Source organism: Rhinatrema bivittatum, chromosome 4 (assembly GCF_901001135.1).
Source record: "Rhinatrema bivittatum chromosome 4, aRhiBiv1.1, whole genome shotgun sequence".
Taxonomy (NCBI): Eukaryota; Metazoa; Chordata; class Amphibia; order Gymnophiona; family Rhinatrematidae; genus Rhinatrema; species Rhinatrema bivittatum.
Window position 1 is genome coordinate 133,114,414 of NC_042618.1, and position 27,792 is coordinate 133,142,205.

General features: G+C 45.7%; 2 protein-coding genes across 3 annotated transcripts in view; one reads left to right on the forward strand and one right to left on the reverse strand.

The window, feature by feature from the left end:
- EIF2S1 (eukaryotic translation initiation factor 2 subunit alpha) overlaps positions 1 to 18,475 on the reverse strand; it is a 59,805-nt gene extending 41,330 nt beyond the window's left edge. Inside the window, exon 1 of one of the 2 annotated variants that reach the window (XM_029598865.1) lies at positions 18,336 to 18,475. The gene's annotated coding sequence lies outside the window, so the exon portion shown is untranslated. Of the gene's footprint in view, positions 1 to 18,295 lie in introns of both variants that reach the window. The other variant, XM_029598864.1, reaches the window with a different exon arrangement.
- Positions 18,476 to 18,551: 76 nt separating this feature from the next.
- The window catches only part of ATP6V1D (ATPase H+ transporting V1 subunit D), a 47,575-nt gene continuing 38,334 nt past the window's right edge, over positions 18,552 to 27,792 (forward strand). The window contains exon 1 of the mRNA XM_029598866.1: positions 18,552 to 19,203. Within this exon, the coding sequence (XP_029454726.1) occupies positions 19,163 to 19,203 (41 nt within the window). The 5' untranslated portion in view covers positions 18,552 to 19,162. The remainder of the gene's footprint in view (positions 19,204 to 27,792) is intronic.

Here is a 27,792-nt window from a genome sequence, read left to right on the forward strand (position 1 = left end):
AGGAAATCGACTTGAACATTCTCCTTCCCCGCAGTGTGGGAAGCTGCCAAGCGGTCCAGGTGACGCTCAACCCAGGTGAACAGCTTACTGGCTTCCAGATCCACCAAGCGACTTCTGGTGCCCCCCTGCCAACTGATATAGGCTACTGTGGTGGCATTGTCCGAGAGCACCCGCACCGCCTTGCGACGGATCAGAGGAAGAAAGACCTTGACTGCCAGACGGACCGCTTGGGCCGCCAGGCGATTGATGTGCCAGCGGAATTGAACTGGGGACCAGTATCCCTGCGTAGACTGAGTTTGACACACTGCCTGAGAGGTTGGTGTCCCTCATAACAATGATCCACTGAGGAGTCCGTAGGGGCATCCCCCCTTCAGGAGGTGAGCGAGCGAGAGCAATCATTGCATGTCGGCGATGGTAGAGTCGGAGAGTGGGAGGGGCATCCAAAACTGTTCCGACACCAGCTTCCAGCGGGACAGCAAAGCTTTCTGTAATGGACTCATATGCGCAAAAGCCCAAGGAACCAGATTGATAGTGGAAGCCATGGACCTCAGGACCTGAAGGTAATCCCACGCCGTGGGTAGCGGGAGAGAGAGAAAATTGCGCACTTGATCCATACGTTTGAGCGCCCGAGCGTCTGGCAGGAACACCTTGCCGACCCGGTGTCGAAGCATGCTCCCAGGAATTCCAGGACCTGGGAGGGCTGAAGATTGCTCTTGGAAAAGTTGACTATCCACCCAAGGGAGGTTAGGAAAGTCAAGACCCTGTCGACCGCCAACCTGCAAAGAATCTCCGACTTGGCTTGAATGAGCCAATCATCAGGTAAGGATGGACTAGAACTCTGTCCCGGCGGAGAACGGCTGCCACTACTACCATGATCTTGGTAAAAGTCCATGGCGTGGTGGCAAGGCCGAATGGGAGCGCCTGGAACTGGAAGTGTTGCCCCAGAATGTTGAACCAGAGATACTTCTGATGGTCGTGGTGTATCAGTATGTGCAATTAAGCCTCCGTTAAGTCGAGCGAGGCCAGATTTTCGTCTGAGCGAACTGCTGCTATCACTGCCCTCAGGGTCTCCATTCGAAAATGGGGAACCTTGAGGGCCTGGTTGACACTCTTGAGATTCAAGATTGGATGGAAGGCATCGTCCTTTTTGGGCATGACGAAGTAGATGGAATACTGGCCGGATTCTTGTTCCTCCACCGGGACAGGGACTATGGCTCCAAGCTCTTGCAATCTGACAAGAGTCTGGCAGACCGCTGGACGCTTCCACATTCCGCAGGGAGAGATTATATGGAGGTCTGGGAGATCTCGAGCAAATTCTAAACCGTAACCTTTCTCTATCACCTCGAGGACCCACTGGTCCGACGTGATTTTGACCCATTCCTCGAGAAACAGGGACAGCCGTCTACCTAAGTCAGGAACAGAGGAATGGGTCGGCCGTATTTCACTGGGAAGAGGACTTCGTGTCAGAGTGTTGCGGGTATCCCTCCTGGAAGGGATGTTGGCCACGAAAGGAATGAGACCAGGACTGGAATCTGGAGGAGGTACCCCTTAGAAAGGATCTCCGCGCTCTCCTATTAAACCAGCGCTGGCCTCTAAAATGAGAACTTGAAGGAAAAAAGGACTTAGACTGTTTCGGGCGGTCCTTCAGCAGCTTACGAACTTTGTTCTCTCCTAAGGATTTAATAAGCTGTTCAAGGTCCTCACCAAAAAGCAACTTGCCCTTGAGGGGAAGAGTGCGCAACTGCGACTTGGAGGAGGAATCCGCAGACCAAATGCGCAACCAGAGGAGGCGCCTGGCCGACACCGCTGAAATCATAGCCCTGGCCTGCACTCTGAGCAAATCATATAGGGCATCAGCCCCATAGGCAACTGCTGCCTCCAATCGTTCTGCCTGCTCCACCTCTGCAGATGGGAGTCCTGGGTGCTGAGCAATTGATGAACCCACTTAAGGCTTGCCCGCTGCATGAGACTGCTGCAGATTATCGCCTGGACCCCTAAGGCCAAGACTTCAAAGATGCGTTTGAGATAAAGCTTGAGTTTGTGGTCTTGAATATCTTTCAGTGCCATAGCTCCCACCACTGGGATGGTGGTGTGTTTAGTGACCGCGGAGACGGAAGCGTCCACCTTAGGAACTTTAAACATGTCTAGGCATTGATCAGGGAGGGGATAGATCTTGTCCATCGCTCTACCTACGCGGAAGCCCCGCCTCAGGAGACTCCCATTCCCGGAGGAGCAGCTGCCTGTGCATAGGGTAAAACGAGAACATACGTGGAGGAGCCCTAAGTCCCGGGTCCACGTTAGTTGGCATAGAAGGCATGGCACTTCAATACCGAGCTTGTCCAAAATAAAGGGGATGAGTGGGTCCAGCTCTTCCCTTTGGAACAAATGGAGAACACGTGGGTCGTCACCCTCGAGTGGAGGACCCGGGAGCAAGCCAGAGTCCGGATCGGGGATCGCAGGCGGTTGGGGGGGGGGGGGGGGGGGGCAGGCCTCCCGGTACCACCCTGACGGGGCCCTGCCCATCTGGCACAGGAGGAGGCTGCGGAGTAGGCACCCGAGGGATTTTTGCTGGGGGGGGGGGGGGGACAGGACGTGGAGAAGTAACATCCTCCTCCTGCAGGCTGGCCAGATAAGATTTGTGCATTAAAAGCACAAATTCAGTGGAAAAATGAGGCCTGGATTTCCCGGGTAAAGGGGGGGGGGGGGAGGGGAGAAAGATTAGGATCAGGAACCCCCTCCGGGGCTCTGACTGGGCTTAAATTCAGTGGGGAAATAGTTAAATCAGGCTCTCCTGAGCCCTGGAGCCCAGAGTCTGATTAAGAACCTGCCCCCAAAATGGCTGCAGTTGCCGCGGTTTTCAGTGAAGGGGAAGGCCTGGCCATGCATTTAGGAGCACAAGAACAGGTTGCCGACTTCCCCGCTGCCGCGGAGGGCCCCTCCCCGCCGGGCAAACACTCCGAACACAGCCCATCGCGGGAGAGCCGAATCGCAGGCTCCCCGCAGGCAAGGCAGGAATTAGACCGCGGCATGATTAAAGGTAGGAGCTGCCGCTGAGAGTGAATCAGCTGGGCTGAGCTGCCCGAGAAAGCGGGAACATGTGAACGAACCATGCTGCGCTGCTTTCCCTGTCCTCAGATCAGGGATAAATATAGCTTGTCTCTGCCGCGATACGCCTTGTCTTTTTTTTTTGCAATTAAACTTTAACAATTGCAGGGGAAATGAGTTTCCCTGCTAAACACTTGAGGTATGGAGTATCTCAAGTGCACTGCAGGCAAGGAGGGGTAGTGACTGGACCAGCAGTATCGCCCCACGGACAAGCAGGTCACCGGGAAGGGATGCTAGGCTGAATAAACAAGCCCCCCTAGGATATCATAAGAGCGAGGAGACAGCTGTCTCCCTGAACACAGGAGTCTTGAATTTTGACAAAGACAGGCTTTGTTTAAAATCTTTTTTTTTTTTTTTTTTTTTTAAATATAGAAGTAATACTTGCTTGATCCTGCAAAGAGAAGAAGGAGAAGAAGCTCACAGGGAGAAACAAATTGAAAAGCGAAGGGAACCACAGGTTCAGCTGCCTGCATCTGCTGGAGACAGAGAAATACTAAGAACATAAGAAATTGCCATGCTGGGTCCATCAAGCCCAGCATCCTGTTTCCAACAGAGGCCAAAACCAGGCCACAAGAACCTGGCAATTACCAAAACACTAAGAACACATGCTACTGATGCAATTAATAACAGTGGCTATTCCCTAAGTATAATTGATTAATAGCCATTAATGGACTTCTCCTCCAATAACTTATCCAAACCTTTTTAAACCCAGCTACACTAACCACATCCTCTGGCAACAAATTCCAGAGCTTTATTGTGCGTTGAGTGAAAAAGAATTTTCTCCGATTAGTCTTAAACGTGCTACTTGCTAACTTCATGGAATGCCAATGCCCCCTAGTCCTATTATTCGAAAGTATTATTATTCTATTATTTACACAAAGTGTAAATAACCGAGTCACATCTACTTGTTCAAGACCTCTCATGATCTTAAAGACCTCTATCATATCCCCCCTCAGCCGTCTCTTCTCCAAGCTGAACAGCCCTAACCTCTTCAGCCTTTCCTCATAGGGGAGCTGTTCCATCCCCTTTATCATTTTGGTTGCCCTTCTCTGTACCTTCTCCATCGCAACTATATCTTTTTTGAGATGCGCCGACCAGAATTGTACACAGTATTCAAGGTGCGGTCTCACCAGGAGCGATACAGAGGCATTATGACATTTTCCGTTCTATTAACCATTCCCTTCCTAATAATTCCTAACATTCTATTTGCTTTTTTGACTGCTGCAGCACACTGAGCCGACGATTTTAAAGTATTATCCACTATGATGCCTAGATCTTTTTCCTGCGTGGTAGCTCCTAATATGGAACTTAACATCATGTAACTACAGCAAGGGTTATTTTTCCCTATATGCAACACCTTGCACTTGTCCACATTAAATTTCATCTGCCATTTGGATGCCCAATCTTCCAGTCTTGCAAGGTCCTACTGTAATGTATCACAGTCTGCTTGTGATTTAACTACTCTGAATAATTTTATATCATCCGCAAATTTGATAACCTCACTCATCGTATTCCTTTCCAGATCATTTATATATATATATATATATATATATATATATATATATATATTGAAAAGCACCGGTCCAAGTACAGATCCCTGAGGCACTCCACTGTTTACTCTTTTCCACTGAGAAAATTGACCATTTCATCCTACTCTCTGTTTCCTGTCTTTTAACCAGTTTGTAATCCACGAAAGGACATCGCCTCCTATCCCATGACTTTTTAGTTTTCGTAGAAGCCTCTCATGAGGGACTTTGTCAAACGCCTTCTGAAAATCCAAATACACTACATCTACCGGTTCACCTTTATCCACATGTTTATTAACCCCTTCAACTAAATGAAGCAGATTTATTAGGCAAGACTTCCCTTGGGTAAATCCATGTTGACTGTGTCCCATTAAATCATGTCTTTCTATATGCTCTACGATTTGATCTTGAGAATAGTTTCCACTATTTTTCCCGGCACTGAAGTCAGGCTCACTGATCTATAGTTACCCGGATCACCCCTGGAGCCTTTTTTAAATATTGGGGTTACATTGGCCACCCTCCAGTCTTCAGGTACAATGGATGATTTTAATGATAGGTTACAAATTTTAACTAATAGATCAGAAATTTCATTTTTGAGTTCCTTCAGAACCCTAGGATGCACACCATTCGGTCCAGGTGATTTGCTACTCTTTAGTTTGTCAATCTGGCCTACTACATCTTCCAGGTTCACAGTGATTTTGTTCAGTTCTTCTGACTCATCACCCCTGAAAACCATCTCTGGAACTGATATCTCCCCAACATCCTCATTAGTAAACACGGCGGCAAAGAATTCATTTAGTCTTTCTGCAATGGCCTTATTTTCCCTAAGAGCCCCTTAAACCCCTCTGTCATCTAATGGTCCAACTGACTCCCTCACAGGTTTCTTGCTTTGGATATATTTTAAAAAGTTTTTATTATGAGTTTTTGCCTCTACGGCCAACTTCATTTCAAATTCTCTCTGCACCTGTCTTATCAATGTTTTACACTTACCTTGACAATGCTTATGCTTTATCCTATTTTCTTCAGATGGATCCTTCTTCCAATTTTTGAAGGATTTTTTTTTGGCTAAAATAGCCTCTTTCACCTCACCTTTTAATCATGACTGTAAGCGTTTTGCCTTCCTTCCACCTTTCTTAATGCATGGAATACATATGGACTGCGCCTCTAGGATTGTATTTTTAAACAATGTCCAAGCCTGTTGAACACTTTTAACCTTTGCAACTGCGCCTTTCCGTTTTTTTCTATTTTTCTCATTTTATCAAAGTTTCCCTTTTTAAAATTTAGTGTTAGAGCTGCAAATTTACTTATTGTCCCCCTTCCAGTTATTAGTTTAAATGTGATCATGTTATGATCACTGTTGCCAAGTGGCCCCCACCACCGTTACTTCTCTCACCAAATCTTGCGTTCCACTAAGAATTAAATCTAAAATAGCTCCCTCTCTTGTTGGTTCCTGAACCAATTGCTCCATGAAGCAATCATTTATTACATCGAGGAACTTTATGTCTCTAGCAAGTCCTGATGTTACATTTACCCAGTCAATATTGGGGTAATTGAAATCTCCCATTATTAATGCACTGCCAAATTGGTTTGCTTCCCTGATTTCTCTTAGCATTTCATCATCTGTCTGAAGGGATGCAGGGTAGACTCTGTCCTGATATAGGATACCCTTTCAGTTTTTCTCTGTCTCCATCTACTGGACAGGAGGCTCAACCCACTGTCTGGCCTGATCCGGGTATACAGAGAACTATTTAATAAGCGGCTGCATCCGCGCTCAAAACCCGCGTCAATAATCCATGCCTAAAAGCGAGCAAGCAAACAGGTCTCCCTATTAAGTGAAAGTATGACCCTGGAAAGTATTTTTAATATTTCAATTAACTGTGCTGCAGAAAACATAGCAAATATTTTCATGGATGCCAAGTCACACTGGTATAGCAGCGAGATTGGTGCCCAGAAGAGAACCTAGCTAATCTTTCTGCTCAGGCACTCAGTTAAGTGCTTAGTTGGTCGCGAATCTATACGATTGGGCGCCCAGAAACATGCCTAGTTAATCTGGCCACTCAGACACTAAGATAGGTACTCAACTAGGTGGTTTTCGGAACGCTCGGACGCCGACATAGGTCCCCTAAGTCAGCGCTGACACTTAACTCGTGCCCTGACCATGGCGGTAAAACTCACGCATTAAAAAACCCGCACTAGCTTTAGCACAGCTCCCTGCATTGCCTATGATTAGCTGCCTCCTTTGCATGCCGTTAGCATGCATTCGCGCAGAAAAAAAATGCAGGTCTGCAAGCATGTTCGTATGCACTTTTTTCCCATGCATAAATCCCTTATTACACCTCGTTTAGGGTTTTGCGCATGCAAACACACGTACATCCGCACACAAACCTGCGGCACCTTCAGTGCACCTTATAACATTGGCCCCTCTGTGAGGTAATTTGGACTTTCTTGAATCATGACCCCAAAAAAATATTCAGCTCTGAAGTTTCTTCACATCAAACTTTTCTGTTTATAAATAGCATTTCAATCAAAAAAATCCTTCTACTTCTGAATTAGTCACTCCAGCAGTCATTTCTGGATTAATCTGGTTTCAGTCCCTGTTCCAGTCACACTATGGACAAATCCCAATAACCCCAAGAAAAGGAAAATTGGTTCTTACCTGCTAATTTTCGATCCTGTAGTACCATGGATCAGTCCAGACCGTGGGTTGAGCCTCCTGTCCAGCAGATGGAGACAGACCAAAACTGAAAGGGTATCCCTTATCAAGACAGAGCCTACCCTGCATCCCTTCAGTATAAAGTACTTTCAAAGCAGATATAACTCCCCAAAGATCAAGCAAGTAACAAGAAAACTGAGAAAGTGAAACAATTGAACAATTGACAGAATTCTGTATGAACAACACTCTTGCAGAGAGATTTATTCTCATTGTCATCTGGTTAGATGCTTCTGGTGCCTTTAATATCAAGAGAAAAAATTCACCGTGCAATAGTGGTCTTTGTAGCCTTATTTCCCTTATTTGGGCATCTCCATAGGACAAATAGGTGATCCAAGACCCGGAACTCATTCGGAACCTGGAGGTAACGGAGCAAAACCCGTTTCACATCCAGGCGGTGCAGATCACCCTCAGATGTGCTTGCGATGTCTTTAGAAGAAAAAGCCAGAAGTTCTACTGACTGATTGACGTGAAAAGACGACACGACTTTTGGCAAGAAGGCGGATACCCGTCTTGAGAGAAACCCCTGAATCGGAAAAACCAAGTTAAGACTCCACGAGGGACAAGTAGCCAGTACCGGCAGCTTCAAGTGTTTGGCCTCCTTGAGGAAGCAAACAACATCCGGATGAGCCGCCATTGAGTAACCATCAATGTTGCCTATGAGGGAGCCAAGAGCAGAGACCTGCACCCCAAGGAACTGAAAGACAGACCCTTGGAGAGACCGTTCTGGAGGAAGGAAAGGACCTGGGAAACCGGAGCCTTATGGGCCAACACTCCCGAAGCGGCACACACATTTTCGAACACCTTCCAGACTCAGACATAAGCGAGAGAGGTAGCCGGCTTCCGGGCTCTCAAAAGCGTGGATATAACTTCTTCCTTATATCCCTTCTTTCTCAACCTCCGCCGTTCAAAAGCCAGGCCGCTAGACAAAAGCGATCCGCCTGATCGAAAAATACGGGACCCTGCCAAAGAACGTGGGGGAGATGACCGAGGCGGAGAGGGCCATCCGTCACAAGGTTTACCAGATCCATAAACCACAGTCTGCGAGGCCACTCTGGAGCCACTAGAATTATGGGACCATGAAGGAGCTCGATTCTTCTGAGCACTTTTCCCACCAGTGGCCAAGGAGGGAATACGTATAGGAGAACATCTCAAGGCATCCACTCCTTCCACGCAATGTTCCCTTCTGCGGCTGAAGATCCAGGGCGCTTTTGCATTGTTCATTGTGGCCATCAGATCCATCGCCCTGTCTGACAACTCCCACTCCCGGGATCTAACCTCTGGCGACTGAGGAAATCGGCTTGAACATTCTCTTTCTCCGCAATGGGTGGCACTGCTAGACGCTCTAGGTGATGCTCCGCCCAATCGAAGAGCTTTCTGGCTTCCAGAGCCACTAGGCAACTCCTGGTGTCTCCCTGTCAATTGATGAGGGACACTGTGGAGTTGTCAGAGAGTATCCGCACCGCCTTGTAATGGAGTAAGGGAAGGAAGACCTTGAGAGCCAGGCATACTGTCCAAGCTTACAATCGATTGATGTGCCAGCGAGATTGGGCTGGGGACCAGTAGCCCTGTGTAGACTGGGTCTGGCACACCGCTCCCCAGCCGGATAGACTGGCGTCCGTCATGACAACGATCCACTGCAGAGTCTGAAGGGACACCCCCTTCAAGAGGCGGGCAGGCGAGAGCCACCATCGCAGTTCAGCGACGGTAGACTTGGATAGCGGGAGAGGCATACGAAACTACTCCGACATCAGCTTCCAGCGGGACAGCAAAGCTTTCTGTAACGGACGCATATGCGCAAAAGCCCAAGGGACCAGATTGATAGTGGAGGCCATGGACCCCAAACCTGGAGATAGTCCCAGGCCGTGGGCAGTGCTAGTGAGAGAAAGGTGCGCACTTGTCCCCCGAGTTTGAGCGCCCGCGAGTCTGGGAGGAAGACCTTGCCGACTCGAGTGTCGAATCACGCCCCCAAGAATCCCAGAGTCTGCGAAAGCTGCAGCTTGCTCTTGGGAAAGTTGATTATCTACCCCAGGGAGGTCAGAACAGTCAGGACCCTTCTGACCGCCAGCTTGCAGAGAGACTCCGATTTGGCCCTGATGAGCCAATCGTCCAGGTAAGGGTGGACTAGCACTCCGTCTCGACGAAGGGAGGCCGCCATTACCACCATGACCTTGGTGAAAGTGTGCGGCGCCGTGGCGAGACCAAATGGGAACGCTCGAAACTGGAAATCTTGGTCCAGGATCTCGAACCGGAGGTACCGCTGATGGTCGCAGCGAATTGGAATGTGTAAGCAGGCCTCCGTCAGGTCGAGCGATGCCAGGAATTTCCTGAGCGACCCGCCGCTATTACTGCCCTCAGGGTTTTCATTCGAAAATGGGGAATCTTGAGAGCCCGGTTGACACGTTTGAGATCCAAAACTGGACGAAAGGAGCCTTCCTTTTTTGGGGACGACGAAGTAGATGGAATATTGACTGGATCCTTGTTCCTCCACCAGTACAGGGACTATGGCACCCAGTTCCAGCAGTCTGCTCAGGGTCTGATCGACCGCAGGCCTCTTCAGACTTCCGCAGGGGGAGATTAGGCGAAGGTCCGGCAGATCTTGAGCAAATTCTAACGCGTAGCCTTTTTCTATTACCTCTAGGACCCACTGATCCGTTATCTTGGCCCATTCCTCGAGAAACAGGGACAGCCGTCCACCTAAATTTAAAGCGGAGGAATGGAACGGCCGTATTTCATTGGGAGGAGGACTTTGTGGCCGAGTGTTGCTGGCTACTATCCTGGAAGGGTCGACGTAATCGAAAGGAATGAGACCAGGATTGGGATCTGGAAGCATTGCCTCTCGGAAAAGAACCCCATGCTCTGGTGTTATATCTACGTTGACCTCTGAAGCGAGTGCGAGAGGGGAAGAAAATCCTAGACTGTTTCGGGCGGTCTTCCGGCAGCTTATGAACCTTATTTTCTCCCAGAGATTTAATAAGCTGCTCTAGGTCCTCACCAAAAAGCAACTGACCCTTGAAGGGGAGAGTGCCCAACTGCGCTTTAGAAGAAGCATCTGCAGACCAATTTCTCAGCCAGAGGAGACGTCTGGCAGAGACAGCGGAGACCATGGCTCTAGCTTGTACCAGTAGAAGATCATAAAGGGCATCCACCCCATACGCTATCGCTCCTTCCAGCCTCTGCAGACGGGAGATATTGGGTGCTGAGCAATTGCTGAACCCACCTGAGGCTTGCCCGCTGCATGAGACTGCTGCAGATTGTTGCCCGAACACCGAGGGACAAGACTTCAAAGATACGCTTGAGATAAAATTCCAATTTACAGTCCTGAACATCCTTCAAGGCCGTAGCCCCCACCACCGGAATTGGTGGTGTGCTTGGTCACTGCCGAATCGGAAGAATCCACCTTAGGCATCTTAAGCATATTCAAGCATTCCTCAGGGAGAGGGTAGAGCTTGTCCATAGCCCTACCCACTCGTAGTCCTGCCTCCGGGGACGCCCATTCCCAAAGAAGCATCAGTTTGTGCATAGGACGGAATGAAAATGTACATGGAGGAGCCCTAAGTCTCGCCAGGACTGGGTCCGCGTTAGGAGGCATTGCGGCCGTAACCATATCCTCAGGGGGCACCTCGACTCCCAGTTCCTGCAATATAAAAGGAATGAGTGGTTCCAGTTCCTCCCTCTGAAATATGCAGAGCACCCACGGATCGTCCCCCTCAAGGGGGGACATTGGAAGCAGAGGATCAGCATCCGGATCAGGAACTGATAGCGGCTGAGGGGGATCCGGAGACGGCTGGATCCCCGGGACCACCCTAACTCTAACGGAGCCCTGCACCTTCCGGCTCCTTAGGAGGTTGCGGAGGAGAAAACTGTGGGTTCTTAAGCGGGGGGTGGGGCCCTATGGGGGTTCCTCCTCCTCCTGCAGACTAGCAAGATAAGATCTGTGCATAAGGAGCACAAACTCTGTGGAAAAACGAGACTTTGGCTTCCCGGGGAGGGGGGAAGAGTCAGACCCCCCTCCAGGGAATGAGGGGGGCTCAAATCGGGTGGAGAAATTAAAGAATCGGGCTTATCTTCCTCCTGCAGCCCCATTTCAGCATCTGAGCCTGTTTCCAAAATGGCCACCGTTCCCGCGGTTTTTCCGGTCGGGAACGGACTGGCCACATGGCGTGCAGCTCGTCCCCGGGTCGTAGTAGATGGGGGTGCCGAGCAGGGGCCCTCCCCACCCAGCAGGCACCCGGAGCAGAGACCTGCAAGGGAAAGCCTCGTGGCAGGCTCCCCGCAGGCACATATGCAGGAACGCATGCCACGTTCAGAAAAAAAAATTGCTGTAAGGAGAAAAATCAGCTGAGCTGAGCTGTGCCGGCCGGTCAGCGTAGGCAGAGACTGAATGCTGCACGAGCTGTCCACGGTTCTCAAAAGCAGTACAATAGGGCTCAGTTTAAAAAAATATTCCTTTTTTTTTTTCCCCCAAACACAGCAGTGCAGGGGGAAACTTTCCAATCCCCGGCCCTAAGTGGACAGCTAGCCAAGGGGGATTGACTGGACCACCAGTATCACCCCAGAAGGTCACCGGGAATGGGAGCCTAGGCTGAAGATTTCAAGGGGCAAAGCCCCCCTAGGCCCCCAGCAGAGCGAGGAGACAGGACTGTCTCCTAGAAAAATAGATAGAAATCTTTCAAATGTAACTCCTCTTTTATTTATTTATTTTTTTACATAGACAAGAGCTAATACTTGCTTGATCCTGTAAAGAAATGGTATAAGATCCCCTCAGGGAAAAGATAAGAAGGGCAACCGCAGGTTCAGCTGCCTGCATCTGCTGGAGACAGACGAATACTGAAGGGATGCAGGGTAGGCTCTGTCCTGATATGGGATACCCTTTCAGTTTTGGTCTGTCTCCATCTGCTGGATAGGAGGCTCAACCCACAGTCTGGACTGATCCGGGTACGTCCAGGGAAATTTACCCACATCAGATTGGTGCCCAGCAAAGGTGTTCAGGCATTGCTTTTAAGCAAAGAACTGCTAGCAATTTTGTACTCGGCACAGGATTCCAAGCTGGTGTGTGCTCACAGTCCCTGCAGTAGCCCTGTTCCCTGTCTCCTCCCATTGGTTTCCTTTCGGAAAAGGAAACTGAAAAAAGGGGGCAAAGCTGCCACAAGGCCAGTCTGTGCTCAATGCTAGGCTGCTCGCATTTCGACTTAGAAAAGTAATACCAGAACAGATCATTGACTAGTTGCATGAAAGAGGTATGTGGAGGGAAGAGCTGGCTGTAGTCATCATTCAAGAATACCAGCCACATTTAACCAGCTTGCAAGTGGCATTCTTGAATGCTGTACAGGAGAAATATGGTATAGCTTCCATCTGTTTTAAAATGTAATTCTGGAATAGACACCAAAACTCCATTCACATACATTTAATCTAGCATTAGTCAGTCCTGGAACAATACAACACAGGGTTGTATTTAACATTTTGACATCCAAAGGCAGGGTTCAGGAGTGGGAGACCCTAGAGATAGGAAAGTGGGGGAAGGTCCCCTTTCACTTTCCCCTCCCCCCACAGAGTGCCATAGATGAGCCCCTTTATAGTGGACAATGGACACAGACTCCTCCTTGGCACAGTTGCACTCCTCTTTGGCCTAGGCATTTGGAACCTTCAAAATTTGGCATGCTATGTAATTGTTTATGTTGCCCATATCTAAATCCACAAGAGTAGGAGAGCAGAGTGAGTTCTACATTAATCCTGGAGTAACTAGTTGCACGTAGAGAGGTGTGTTCTCTATTATATAAGTCACCTGCAGCAGCAGCAGCTTTTATACAACAGTGAACATACCTCTAGGTACTTACTGCAGGATTGATGTAGAATTCACTTTGTTCTGCTGCTGCTATGACTACAAATAGCAGGGAGCCTAAAGCAAATGCATTAATTACAAGATTAGTGTGTAAAAACAGAGCAGATGATTTAAAACCACTTTACCCTCACCCAGAATGTTCAGATACTATAAATATGCACAGGACTTTTAATCCTAAAATACAGAATGGGAGCAACAGCCAGAAACTCTTAAAATAAGGTTTTTTTTTCATCACTTAGTCTTATTAAATTTTCTTCTAAACCATAACACAGTATCATGAACACTCTTCATACAAACATCAAACTATATCAGCATATAGCAACATTACTCAATTAAAATAAGGGTATCCGAAGATGCAAGAAGATAGGACAGGGATAAGCCATTCTGGTCCTGCAGTGCTATATACAGTTGTGGTTTTCAGGATATCCACAATGAATATACCTAAGAGCAGATTGAGTTAAAAGATTCCAAATTATCGTTATCAATTGCTAGGAAGTCTGTAAATACAAACAAAAAAACCCCAAACTCACTTTTAAATCTCTATATGTAAATGCCAGAAGTCTAAAAAAATGATAGAATGTATAGCATAATAGACATAACTGGCATCTTGGAGACCTCCTGAAAGGAGGATAGCTAATAGGACAGTATGATACCAGGTTACAAATCATATCGCAATGAAAGGTGGATTAAATTGGTGGGGGGGAGAGGGGGTGGTATTACATGTTAAGGATGTCAATCAGGATAAAGATCCTGCAAGTGACTAAATGTACAATGGAATCTTTATGGACATAAAATCCATGTGTGATGGGAAAACATTATACTGGTGAGTATATATTGTTGTCTGCCTGGCCAGAATGAACAGATAATGAAACTAGGGAATCTAACAAATTTGGCAACATAGCAATAATAGGAAATTTCAATTATCACAATGTTGACTGGGTAAATATCACATCAGGACTTGCTGGGGAGGTAACATTTCTAGATTAAATAAATAACTGCTTCATGGAACAGATGGTCCAGAAACTGGCAAGAAGGGAAGCTATTTTAAAGTAAATCCTTAGTAAAATGCAGAATTTAGTGCAAGAGATAACAGTAGTGGAGCCAGTTGGTAATAGTGATCAAAAGGCAATCAAATTTGACTTAATAACTAGAGGGGGGACATTAAGGAAAACTGTTCTAGCATTTGACTTTCAAAAGGAAGACTTCAATAAAATGAATAGTTACAAAAAATAAACAATTAAAAAACTAAAAAAGTGTTTGCATCATGTATGGACATTGTTTAAAAATACCATCTTGGAAGCCCAGATCAGATGTATTCCACATATTAAAAAAAGGTGGAAGGAGACCAAATGACTGTCAGCATGGTTAAAAGGTGAGGTGTAAAGTTTGTTCAAAGAATGGAAAAAGGATCCAAATGAGAAAAACAGGAAAAAGCATAAGCACTGGCAAGTTAGATGCAAAAACATTGATAAGGTAGGCAAAAAGAGAATTTGAAAAAAATTTGCTGTAGAAGCAAAAACTCATAATAAAATCTTTTTCAAATACATCCAAAGCAGGAAGCCTGGTGAACCATTTGATGATTGAGAGATAAGAGAGACATTTAAGGAAGACAGAGTAATATATCTTATATATTCTCATTTTTACTAATGTATATTATTTTATACCAATTGTGTTTCTTTTATTGGTAAACTGCATCAAACAATCCATGTAAAAAGTAGTATAATTACAAAAATTAAATAAATAACAGGAAGACTAAATTAATTCTTTGCTTTAATGTTTATTAAAGAGGATGTTGGAGATACCTGCATCAGAAACAGGTATTTAATGATGATGATCTGAAACAAAATCACAGAAAACCTAGAAGCAGCAATAGGCCAAATGGACAAACTGAAGAGTAGTAAATCACCTGGACTAGATGGTTTACACCCCAGAGCTCTAAAAGAACAAAAAGAAAATGAACTGCATATCTACTACTAGTAATTTGAAACCTATCATTAAAATCATCTATTGTACCTGAAGATTGGTGTAACATTGGCCACCCTCCAGTCTTTAAAGAGGGCTCCAGGGCTGATCTGGCAAACTATAGGCAGGTGAACCTGAAGATGATGCTGGAAAACACTGCAAAACTATTATAAAGAATTAAATTATTGAACATAGGGATAAGTATGGTTTAATGGGACAGAGCCAATATGGCTTTGCCCAAGAGAAGTCTTATCTCACCAATCTACTATATTTTTTGAAAGGGTTAAAAAACATGTGGATAATGCTTAGCTGATGGATATAGTGTATCTGGATTTTCAGAAGGCTTCTCTTATAAGAGGCTCCTCAGGAAATTAAAAAGTCACAGGTAGGAGGCAATATTCTATTGTGGACTGTGAACTGGTTAAAAGATAGGAAACAAAGTAGGATTAATTGGCCAGGTTTCTCAATAGAAGAGGGTAAATACTGGAGTGTCCTAGAGACCCTTACTGGATCCAGAAATAGGAGCAAGTAGTGAGGTGATCAAATCTGCATACAACACAAAATTATTCCAAGTTGTTAAATTACTAGCAAATTGTGAGAAATTGCAGGAGGACCTTGTGAAGCTGGGAGACTTAGCATCCAAATGGCAGATGAAATTTTATGTGGACAGATGCAAAGTGATGCACATTAGGGATGTGCAGGGGAAAAAAAATTTCCGTTATTCAATTCATTTTCTGGAGGTTTTTCCCCCTACGAATTTCAGTTCGTGGATTGCTTGATTCATTTCATGTGAAAAACACAAATCAAGCAATAAAAAACAAAAACGGCCATAAAACAAAAGCAAAGCCACCCTTCTCACCCACCCAGAAAAATGCCGGGGCCAGGATTCTCCCCGGCTCGGTGGGGATTCACCAGCAAGGCCTAGGCCAAAGCCAAGCCTGAGCCCAATGATGTAACCCAGCCCGAAGGTTGGGTCCTGATGCTGCAACCTGACCCGGAGGCCAGATCCCATGCCCAACACCGTGACCCAACCCGGATGCCATATCCCGATGCCAGGGCCTCAGCCAGAACCTGAGCCCAGGCCCAATGCTGTAACCCGACTCAGAGGCTGGATCCTGATGCCAGGGTTTCAGCTTGGACCCAGGCCAGATGCCGTGACACAGAGGTGGGTACTGATGCTGGGGCCTCGGCTGGAGCCCGAGCCCAGGCCTGACACTGTAATCTGACCAGAGGCTGAGTCCCAACACCAGGCCTGATGCCAGGGCCTCTGTCAAGAGGCCAGGTCCAGGCACACGGCACTCGGCCCAGGCCTGGAAGCTCCTCTTCAGGTCCTCTTCTTCGGCTCAATGCCAAATGATGGCATCCGTTGGGGTTGTGCCAGAGGTAATTAACTCCAGCACATTCACCCCAGTAGATGGCACCATTTTGATGTATGTTCAGATACCCAATGGATCAGGTAAGTTTTTTTTGTTTTGTTTTTAATTTTTGGGGGTCCCGGTCGAGGCATTGGCCCATGCCTCTGCCGACACCCTGGCATCATGCTCGGGCTTAGGCTGTGGCCCTTGTTTGGACCTCAGCCTATGCCCTAAGTGAGGCCTGATGCATTAGTTTAAAATGAATTAGCCTTATCAAGTTTTGCACTTTTGTTTTAAACGGATGCACATCCCTAATGCACATAGGGAAAAATTATCTTAACTGTAGTTCACAATGTTAGGTTCCATATTAGAAGTTACTAACCAATAGAAAAAGGATGTAGAGGTCATCATGGGCAATATGTTGAAATCCATGGTGATGACCAAAAAGGCAAATCAAAAGCAAGGAATTATTAGCAAAGGAATGGAAAATAAAACCTAGAATATCATACTGCCTCAATATTGCTCCATGATACGACTGCACCTAGAGTACTCTGTCCAATTCTGGTCACCGCATTTCAAAAAAAGATATAGCGAACTAGAAAAGGTACAGAGAAGGGAAAATAAAATGATAAAGAAACTGGAACAGCTCCTCTATGAGGCTAGGATAAAGATTAAGGCTATTCAGCATGGAGAAGAGATGGGTAAGGAGAGAGATGACAGTTTATAAAATCATGAGTGAAATAGAATGTGTAAAGACATATCTGTTGTTTCAACTTTCAAAAAGTAAAAAGACTAGGGGACACTCCATAAGATTACTAAGTAGCACATTTAAAAGAAATCAGAAAAAAATGTCAATGTACAATTAAGTTAATTAAATTAATAGATTTTAATCTCTTTGTATCCTTCTCTATTCTGTTGCAAATATCATGTTGAATTTGTTGTAATTTTTCAGTTTTTTTGAATTTGCCTTGTGATTGTGTTATTTTATTCTCTCTCTCAAACCTTTACTATTGTTGCCCAGTTGGCTTTTGACTCCCCTCCCTTATCTCCTTGTTTTACTGTATTTTCCACTCATTTTGTTAAAATGTGAACCGGCATGATGTTGCTCACTAATGCCAGTATATAAAAGTTATTAAATAAATAAAACACATAAGTTCTGAAATTCATTGCCAGAGGATGTGGTAAAAAGACTGTCACTGTAGCTTAATTTAACGTTTTACACAAATGCCTGGAAGAGAAGTCCATAAACCTTTATTAAACCAAACAGACTTGGGGAAAGCCACTGCTTACTCCTAGCCATTGGCAGCATGGAATCTATCTACTAATGGGATCTTGCCAGTTACTTGTGAACTGCATTGACCACTGGTGGGAAAAGGATACTGGGCTTACTGGACTGTTGGTCTGACCCAGTACAATGGTTCTTATATGACATATTTACATACAATAGAAGCAGTGCTTGCAAATATACCTCATACATATATACTGTGGATACCCTGATACAGATCGGTTTGTGGCACTCTAGGGCAGGAAATGTATACTCCCTGGTGAAGGAGTTTATAAGTCTCTTCTAAGCCAACCAGCAGGTCCCGGGGTCTGCGGAAGCGGAAAGACATCGAGCGGCGAGAGAAATAACTTTACAAGATCATAGGCCACTCCGGCGGGCCTCTTCCCACCCTCTCAAAACTCGCCATAGTCGAGCCTCTCCCTTTGCGCCGGCCCGCAGCCAGGCCTCTCCGCAGGCCCAAGGCGCTACCGGCGGCGCAGCTTCCAATGTGACGCGGTCTACCTCAGTCACCTTTTAAAATTCCCACAGACCGCGCTAGTGAAGAAGCTACCTCACGCTCTTCCGCCACCGATAGCACTTTTTATTTTCGCCGGTATCACGCGCTCACGCTCCAGACTGTTTCATCAGCGTGCGCTCCTCGCTCCGTTCACTGCGCAGGCGTCACGACCCGAGCCCGTCTCCAAGCGCAGCGAGAACCACAGAGCAGGAAGAGGCTGACGGGTCAAGAACGCGTCATACAGAAAAGAGGCGGGGCAGTGAAATGAAGAGCGCCGCTCACGAGCCGGGCAGCGGTGTCTCTCGTAACTGAGGCTTGAAAGACTTTCGGCTGGCCTGGCAGAAGCAGCGCTAGTGAGAAGGGACGCGGACTGGGCTGCGGAACACTAACATTTGTTTATAGTCCCGTCAGCTCCATATTTAATCAATTATGTTGGCTTGTGTCGATTCTCTTTATATACCAGCCTTGCAACCTGCAATGTAGGCTGCTGAGGTCGGAGAACTTTTGCATAAAGCAGAAAGACGAGACGCGCTCCTAACAGTGTAGGGGAAAAGCGAGGTGAGCTCGCCCGGGTCAAACAGTGAGAGAGGAGAGCCCCATTGCCTGGGATTCCTCAAGGCTACGGCACTTAACAGCGGAGGAAACCACATACTTCCGGAAGCGGAAGTAAGTGCTTGTCAGCTGACATTGTACGTTGCTGTGGTGACCGGTGGAATCACGTGAGCGTGTTAGGAGACTGCGGGTGACAGAATCAGGGAGCGTCCCCGGCGCCCTCGAGCCGATCTGGGAGACAGGATACTGCGGAGGGGAGAGGCCGGAACCAACGCCGAGCCGCTGCAGAGAAGCCCGTTCACCAAGGCCCGAGCCCGAAACACACAAACATGTCTGGCAAGGACAGGATCGAGATTTTCCCCTCTCGGATGTAAGAAGGGGACGGGGCGCGGGAAGATGGGTGGAGGGCAGGGCGGGATATAAGACCCTTGGAAAGGGGAAGCGCTCTGTGGGGAGATGAGGGCTCCTTCTGCCAATGATCCTGCGTACCTGCTCCCACCCTCAAATCTCCGGGGAGGAGGTAGATCAGGGTCTTGTAAGGAGGAAAATTATATGGGTATTTCATGCTCACGCTTATGTACTATCAGAATCTTTGGTGAATGTGCAATACATATCATCTTCCTATTTTCCTTATTTGTTTGGGGGGGGGGGGGGTGTCAGAACTAAATAGTAGTATTAGATAATAACTTAGTGCATGGTGGATTTAGTCTGCCTAGCAAGTTTTTATTTTTATGTTTTTATTTATTAGGGTAGTTGCAGCAGCTGAACTCCGTGCAGAATTCACCTCTCCCCCCCCCTCCCCCCTCCCCGCATTCTATTAAGGGTAGCAGCAGCTGTTATAACTTACATATTGTAACTGCCTCAAAATAGGGGCTCCACGTGGAGTGACTTTCTGTAGCGCTATTTGTGTCATTTACTTCTTGCAGATGTGATTTTCTGGCGGTAAATGTGACAAGAAAAAGATATTTATTATAAAATTTTAACTACAGAGCTGCTGCTATGCATGAGGCACCTGCGAATGCTGTATAGTTCTATTGATCGCAACATTGTTGTTACTTTGTTGCAACTGAATAGACTGAGGCAGGAGGAGATTAGTTGACTTGCTCAAGGTCAAACGGCATAGCAATCTGCTATTAGCGAGGTTAATTGAATTTATATGGGAAAGGAGAGTATTCTTACTATGCGGTTGACAGCGGGATGTCTCTCAAACTCTAGAATGATCCAAATAACTGCAAAACAACAAAAAAAACAGTGTAATGCCCATCGCAGCCCGGATGAATAGGTGTTGCCTTCTAGCTACTCACCCCCTCTGTCAGTTGCTAATACAGTGGATTTCACCTTTATAATGACTTCTTAACTAAAACGTTTCTAGATATTGAAATAATTTTTGATTTAATATCTTTTTTACATGAATATTTTTTTTAAATCTGATCAAGCACTCTTGCAGAGGAGATTAAGTTCATTTGGTGGTTCCTTATAACAGGAAGAGGTACACTCTGCCTTTGCTAGGTATTTGAGAGTAGTAAGAGCTCATTCTCTCAGCATTAATGTCATTGTTACAAAAGAAAGTGGTGGTCATGGCTCTGGGCCACAACAGTGCAGTGTATTCATTGCTGTAATTCCATCGAATATATTTGACTTTTCGTAGTTCCTAATTATCTGTTTGAGGGATGAGGAAGTCTGCTAAATATTTCCAGAATGCCTATCAACACGCCTCTTTTCATGGTCAGCTGGCATTGACAGAGAAGGAATAAAGCCATCAGAGGCTTATTTACTACAGTTGGTTAATAATAGCCTAACATGAAATATGGCTTCCTATCATAGCATTATTGAGGTATTTTTCCTGTGCCAAGCATGGTGAGAACATAAAATATAAACTCAAGATGTGAAGCAGCATGAAGTGTATAGCACTTATCTGTCACTGCTGGAGATCTGCCCTGAGATGCTGCTGAAAAATTCAGAGGTGTGTAAAAAGTGAGGTCAAGAGTAAATCTCTGGGATAGAATCAAATAAGCACAGAGATGGGCCAAATTTCTTCAAATATTTGACCACTTCTAGGCCTTAGGGATTTTGCTGAGTGGAGACCATATAGGGAGTTTTGTTTACTTGTAGACATACATTCACAAGTAGCTGCCTGTTGTTATTCAGATAGCATAGGAATGGTGCAGAGGAAGGTGAGGTGACTAGGCAGTTATATGAATATGGGGAGAATAGACTCCATCCTGCACCATCAGTCTCTTATTTTCATGAATGCTAAGAAAATGTACACAAATTATTATAGTAAAGCAATGCAGGATGCCACAAATATACCTGACATGATTTATGCTGTATTGCAAAATATAAAGTGCTATTTCTTTAATAACGTTATGGATTCTATATTCTTGCTTAAAAGAATTGTCAATTTGGCAGTGTCAAAAGATGTATTCTAAGACATTTTCCCTGAATAAACTGTGCAGCTGTACCCACTTTTTATAAATCTGTCCCATTAGGACATATCTTAAAGACAGCACTAACAATTGAAATTCTTTCTCTTTGGACTGTTTTGCTTTTGGAAGATTAAAAGTAGAACTTTTCCAGAAATGTATTTTTGGGAGATAAAACACTGGCGGAGAATATAATTTTTACAGTATATACTATTTGGGAAAAATCAAGCCCTTGAGCAGAATATTTTTATAGTATATACAATTAATTGTCAACCTCAGTCCCTAGTAGACTGGGACATGAAAAGAAGAAACATTACTTCCCTCTCTGCTCTTATTTTTCTTGTTGCTAAACTAAGGCTTGGTGTGTTTTGTACACACAGGTTTGGTCAGGGCCAGAGTATGCTAAGACACAAACAGCCTTGGATGGCCAGCAGGTGGTAGAAGCCAGTCAGCACTGGTCTGTGAAATTTCTGAACTTCTTGCAGACACTGTGTCCTTGCTTTCTCTGGATTGAGCAGTGTTCAACCGTATCAGCCACTTTTCCCTTAAGGCTTTCTCGGTTCTCCTGCAGTCTGTTGTACTGCACCTGCTCCCTCTCCTGGAGAAAAGGAGTGAGTGATGTTTGACTAAAAGAGGATGGTTCTATGGTGTTATCTTACTATCAGGAAGAAGTATAGATTTTTTTTTCCTGTTAACAGCTTAATGGATTTTACATTTTTGTTTTTAAACCAAATCCTCCTCCAGTTGAGAAGGATGTCCATATCTTAACATAAGTCCTGAAAGACTGTCTTTTCCCCAATCCAACTCTTTGTATTTTTCAAGAGTTCACTGCAAGAGCATTATTAGTGTCAGCTCTTCCCTCAACTTCCCAGCACAGTGAGCATTACTCCAGTGTGTACGAGTCTGGGGGGGGGGGGGGGTGTTCCTCAGAACATAAGTACCATGCTAGGTAAGACCAAGGGTTCTTTGAGCTCAGTATCCTGTCTCCAAGAGTGACCAGTCCAGACCTCTAGGAATTACCTGGCAGATCCCAAAGGATCAATTTCTTGTTGGACATTCCTAAGGATAAGTGGTGGCTTTTCTCATGTCTAACTGGCTAATAAGTTTTATGGATTCTTTCAGAAACTTGTCCAAACCCTTTTTAAACTCACCTTTGTCAGGTGCCTTGATCACATCCTCCAGCAATAAATTCCACAGCTTAATTATGTGCTGAGTGAAAAAAATACTTTTCTCAATTTTTTAAAAATCTGCTACTCAGTTTCATGGCATGTCCCTTAATCCTTGTACTATCTGAAAGAAAAAAATAACCATTATCTATTTGTGTTCTACTCCTCCCTCTCTCATATCCTCTCAGTCCTCTCTTCTTCAAGATGAAGAGGCCTAACCTGTTTAGTCTTTCTTTTATAAGGAAGCTGTTCCATCCCTTTTTCATTTTTATCACCTTTCTTGGTACCGTTTCTGGTTCTGCTATATCTTTTTTGAGATGGGGTGATGAGAACTGAATGCACTTCTCAAGGTGAGGAGCACCATAGATCTATGCAGAGACATTTTGATATTCTCAGATTTATTCTCCATTCCTTTCTGAATAATTCCTAACATTTTGTTTGTTTTTGTTTTTTGGAGTGTTGTTTTTTTTTTACTGCTGCCACACACTGATCTGACGATTTCAACGTATTGTCCAAAATGACACCTAGATTTTTCCTGGGTGGTGACTCCTAATACAGAACCCAGCATTGTGTACCTAAAGTTAGGATTATTTTTCCTTATGTGTTTTAACTTTGTATTTATCAACATCAAATTTAATCTGCCACTTAAATGCCCAGTTTTCAAGTCTGGTAAGGCCCTTCTTCAGTTCCTCACAGTCTGCTTGTGTTTTAACTACACTGTAGACCCAATATAACATGAAATCACTTTTCCTCAATATCCTGTAGACCAGTCCAGACAAGTGGGTTTGGCCCTCCTACCAGCAGATGTAGGCAGAGGGTAAGTTTCTTAGCTTGACATTGTCCCTCTATCAGGGAAGGCGTCAGTAGTTCTCTACCTTCAGCAGATGTTAGGAAGACTGGTCCAGGCGAAGGAGACAACACCCAAGCAGTGGTTTAGTTTCTCCAAGAAGAGGCCAGGGCCAAGGTAGGGGAGTTCTCGAAGGACAACAGCCATTGTAGACTGCTCTTCCTCTCCCCAGGGGCAATCATCTACCATTTCGTATCAAATGGTAGAGTTCCTTAAAAAACAAAAAAAAAGTGCAACCAGGAAGCTGGCAACAGATCAGCAGCAGTCTCGGCTCTAATCTTTATTTATTTCCAAACACTTCTGTATCGCAATATCATAAAATATCAATGCGGTTTACAATCTTAAAAGCACATACATAAAAACCACAGAACACCCAGCTCGAAGAACCATACCAAGTTTCTGTTGTATGCTGGAACTAAAAAGTCTATCATACAGTCCTGCCTAAGAGGTTATGTTGCCAAATTTTCTCTGAAACAGCCACGTTTTTAAGTTTCTTAAATGTAGAGGTCGCAGAGTGCAGATATAGAAATAAGGAGGAAGTGTGAGCAGTGCGGGGCCAGATGAGCAGTAAGCATTTCCAGGTTGTTCTGTAAGGTGTGTGACAGGGAGAGGCTGAAGCAAGCCTTACAGGAGGAAGGGGAGTGCGCAGAGCAGCGTGGCCCCACTGGTCTGTCATTTCCTGCAGCGTTTGGGTAGGGCTCCCCAGCAGTCTGCAGGTCCTCTCTGCAGCACACATAGCAGGAGCGGATAACCTGCAAGTAAATTTCCTAAACTGTCAGATGCTAGAACTAGGAGAATAGGAGCTGCAGACAGGGCCTTCAATCATATAATAGCCAGATGGAGCCATCCTCTATGGGATCTAATGGTAACCCACTGAAATGCCAAGACAAAATTATTCTTCAGCAGAAGACAGGATTCAAGCCTGGCCTCAAAAGGAATATTTCTATTGATAGCCGTGGTGGTAAGAAGGATCAAGGGCCATTCAGGGAAAGTGGACCCAGACTGGCCAAGATGCCCATGGTAAGCACGCCGGAACAGGCTCAGCATAGAAGAACCATTGAGGTTCAGCCCAGCAGCGGACTCGTTAAAACAGGACTCCGTGGTCTTGAAGGATACAAATCCATTCTCTCTTATGGCCCAGCTCTTGAGAGGAGGAATCTTAACAAGAGAGGACGCTCAAGACAAATCATATTAAGGACCAGAAAGAGCTTGACCTCACTTATAAGAATTTGGAAGATCTTTGAAAGATGGTGTGCCAAACTGTGCTGGCATACAGTTCCATCATGTAATCCAGTCTCTGGGTTTCTTTTTTGTTGTTTGCCTTTTGTTTTTATGATGATTTTATTACATTTTTGTCCTGTCTCTACTGCTTTTATGTTGAGTTTTGTACCCTTCCTTGGACCATGGAAAGGCAGGCAACAAATATTTTAAATAAATAGAATTAAATAAAATATAAGGCCATACAAGACAGATGTGGCCAAGAGCTTACAGTTTTTACAGGATAGATTGGAAAAAGGCCTAGCAGTGAACTCTCGAAGAGTAGCATGCTGTAAGGGACAGGTCAGAAGCTCCTCTCTGACACTCTCAGATGTTATCCGCTTCTTGAGAGGAGCAAAGCAGATGCGTCTGCCTAGGAAGCCGCGCTTAAATCTGCTACTCAGAGCCCTGGTACAGGCACCATTTGAACCAATAAACAAAGCTTCGGTTAAAGACCTTAGAGGAAAGACATCATGGTAGCAGCCTGCTTAGTAAGAAGAATCTGAGCTGCAAGCTTTCGGGTGGATTTTAAAAGCCCTGCTCGCGTAAATCCGGGCGGATTTACGCGAGCAGGGCCTTGCGCGCCGAAGCGCCTATTTTGCATAGGCCGCTGGCGCGCGTAGAGCCCCGGGACGTGCGTAGGTCCCGGGGTTTTTTTGAAGGGGGCAGGACCGGATGATGCGGCGTTTCGGGGGCGGGACCGGGGGCGTGGTGCCGGCCCGGGGGCATGGCCAGGCCTCCGGACCAGCCCCCAGGTCGGAAGGTCCCTCCGAGGCCGCTCCGATTTCGGAGCAGCCTCGGAGGGAACGGAGGCAGGCTGCGCGGCTCAGCGCGCGCAGGCTGCCCAAAATCGGCAGCCTTGTGCGCGTCTATCCAGGATTTTAGAGGATACGCGCGGCTATGAGCATATCTTATAAAATCCAGCGTACTTTTGTTTGCGCCTGCTGCACAAACAAAAGTACGTGATCGCGCTTTTTTAAAAAATCTACCCCTTTGTCATGCAGAGAACTGTATCTCTCCTTCTCCAGGGTGAAGGTTGCAATTAAGCCAGTATCCTCCTTTTTGCCAAAGATTGTATCAGAATTCCACATGAATCAAGTAGTTTCCCTACTAGGCTTCAGAAAAAGGGACTGCTGAGGTGGTAAGAAAGATCTCATGCTGCTGGTTGTTAGAATTCTTCCAAGATATTTAGAGATGACTAATCAATTCAGAAAGTCAGACGGACTTTTTGTATTTGCAGGAGCTTGTAAAGGCGAAGCAACCTCCAAAGCTTCCATTACTTGGTGGATCAAGGAAGAGAGAGCCACAGCTTATATAGTAAAAAGGAAATGAGCCCCCAGAGGGACTCCGGGCACACTCCACAAGGATGCAAGCAGCATTGTGGGCAGAGTTTAGGGCAGTGACAGCTGAGGATATTGGCAAAGCAGCCACGTGGGCGTCACTGCACTCATTTATGAAACGTTACAGGCTGAACCTTCAGGAAAAGAAGATTACAGCATTCATTATGGGGGTCCCAGAAGCAGCTCTGGGATACTCCCACCCAGATTAGGCACTGCTTAGGTACATCTCACTCGTCTGGACTGCTTTGCAAGATGATGAGGAAGGAGACATTAGGCCTTACTTGCAAATTTTCTTTTCCTTCATTCCGGACAGAGCAGTCCAGAGCCTGCCCGAGAGAGAAAAAAAAAAAAAGAGGAGAAAAGTCGGGATGTTACCTTAGATACATAGTTGTGCTCATAAGTTTGCATACCCCTGGCAGAATGTGTAAGTTTGTAGTATTTTAAAAAAATATACGTGATCAGTCAAAACACATTTCTCATTTTTAATGCTTCAAATTAACTATTATACATCACAGAATAGCACAATCATTAAGCAAACCATAGCAATAAAGGAAATAATAAAATGGTCCTATTTAAAACTTTGCATACCTTTTGAAGTTTGGGCTGATAATGTACACTCAAGTTGACACACACAGGTTGAGATGGCAATGAAGGGTAGGTATCCCCACCTGTGCCTTGTTCGATTGTAATTAGTATCTGTGTATAAATAGTCAATGAGTTTCTTAGCTATTTGTGCATTTCATCCAGTGCTGCACTGACTTTGGTGGTTACTGAAGCATGGGGAAAGTAAAAGAACTGTCAAAGGATCTGCGAGCAAAAAAGATTCAACTTTATAAATCGGGAAAAGGATATAAAAAGATAGCCAAAGTGTTGCGAGTGCAGAGGTGCCGTCGCTTGCTCTAGAGGGATTGTGAGCCCTTCGGCCACGGTGCAGCTCAGGCAGCGCGTCCCTAGCACCTCCTTTTGGACCGGAGCAGCGGCTGTCATCGGGTTTGACAGCCGACACTCAATTTTGCCGGCGTCGGTTCTCGAGTCCGCTGACAGCCACGGGCTTGGAAACCGGACGCCGGCAAAATTGAGCATCCGGTTTTCAACCTGACAGCCGCGGACCGATTTTTTTCTTTTTTTTTTTTACTTTTGGAAACTTTCGGAACCTCCGACTTAATATCGCCATGAAACTTTCCTGGTGCCCGAAGAAATTGGGCGCTAATTTCTGAAAGCAAAATGTGCGGCTTGGCTGCACATTTTGTTTTCTGAATCGCGCAGAAATACCTAATAGGGCCATCCACATGCATTTGCATGTTGTGGGCGCTATTAGGTTCAGGGGACTGGACGCACGTTTTCAGCCCCTTACTGAATATGGGGTAACGCTAGCGCGTCGAAAACGCGCGTCCAATAGCGGGTTAACAGTGCGCTCCGTCGGAGCGCATTGTACTGTATCGGCCCGATAGTGTAATTAGCCCTGCTGGGTTTGAAGCTGACATCCAGCAAATCACTTTTAAACTAAAGTCATCTACTATATTTAGAATAAAAATGCACTCTGGCAAAGAGTGAATTACATGTGGTGCAACTTGGATTGCTGGATAACAAAAGGCAAACATGGAGATCTTCTCTCACTACCTTTTACCAAGCAAGGATTTAGGTGTGCTGTCAAGCCACAGCTTTAACTGGTGTTTATAAGAAATAGGTCCATGTTCAAAATCTCTTTAGACTGATAATGCAAAAGTTATCCGTCTAAATAGCAAGTGTGGCATATTCAGCCACTTGTGCAGTTAAATTATAGCATTTCAGGGGTGTTCCAGGGCAGGACTGAGATGTCTGGCTAACCTAGCCGAATATCTGGTGTTTCTGGCATTATGTAGCCGATTAACTTGCTACTTTATCCTGATATCTTTAAAAGATATCCAGATAAGTAATGCTATATCG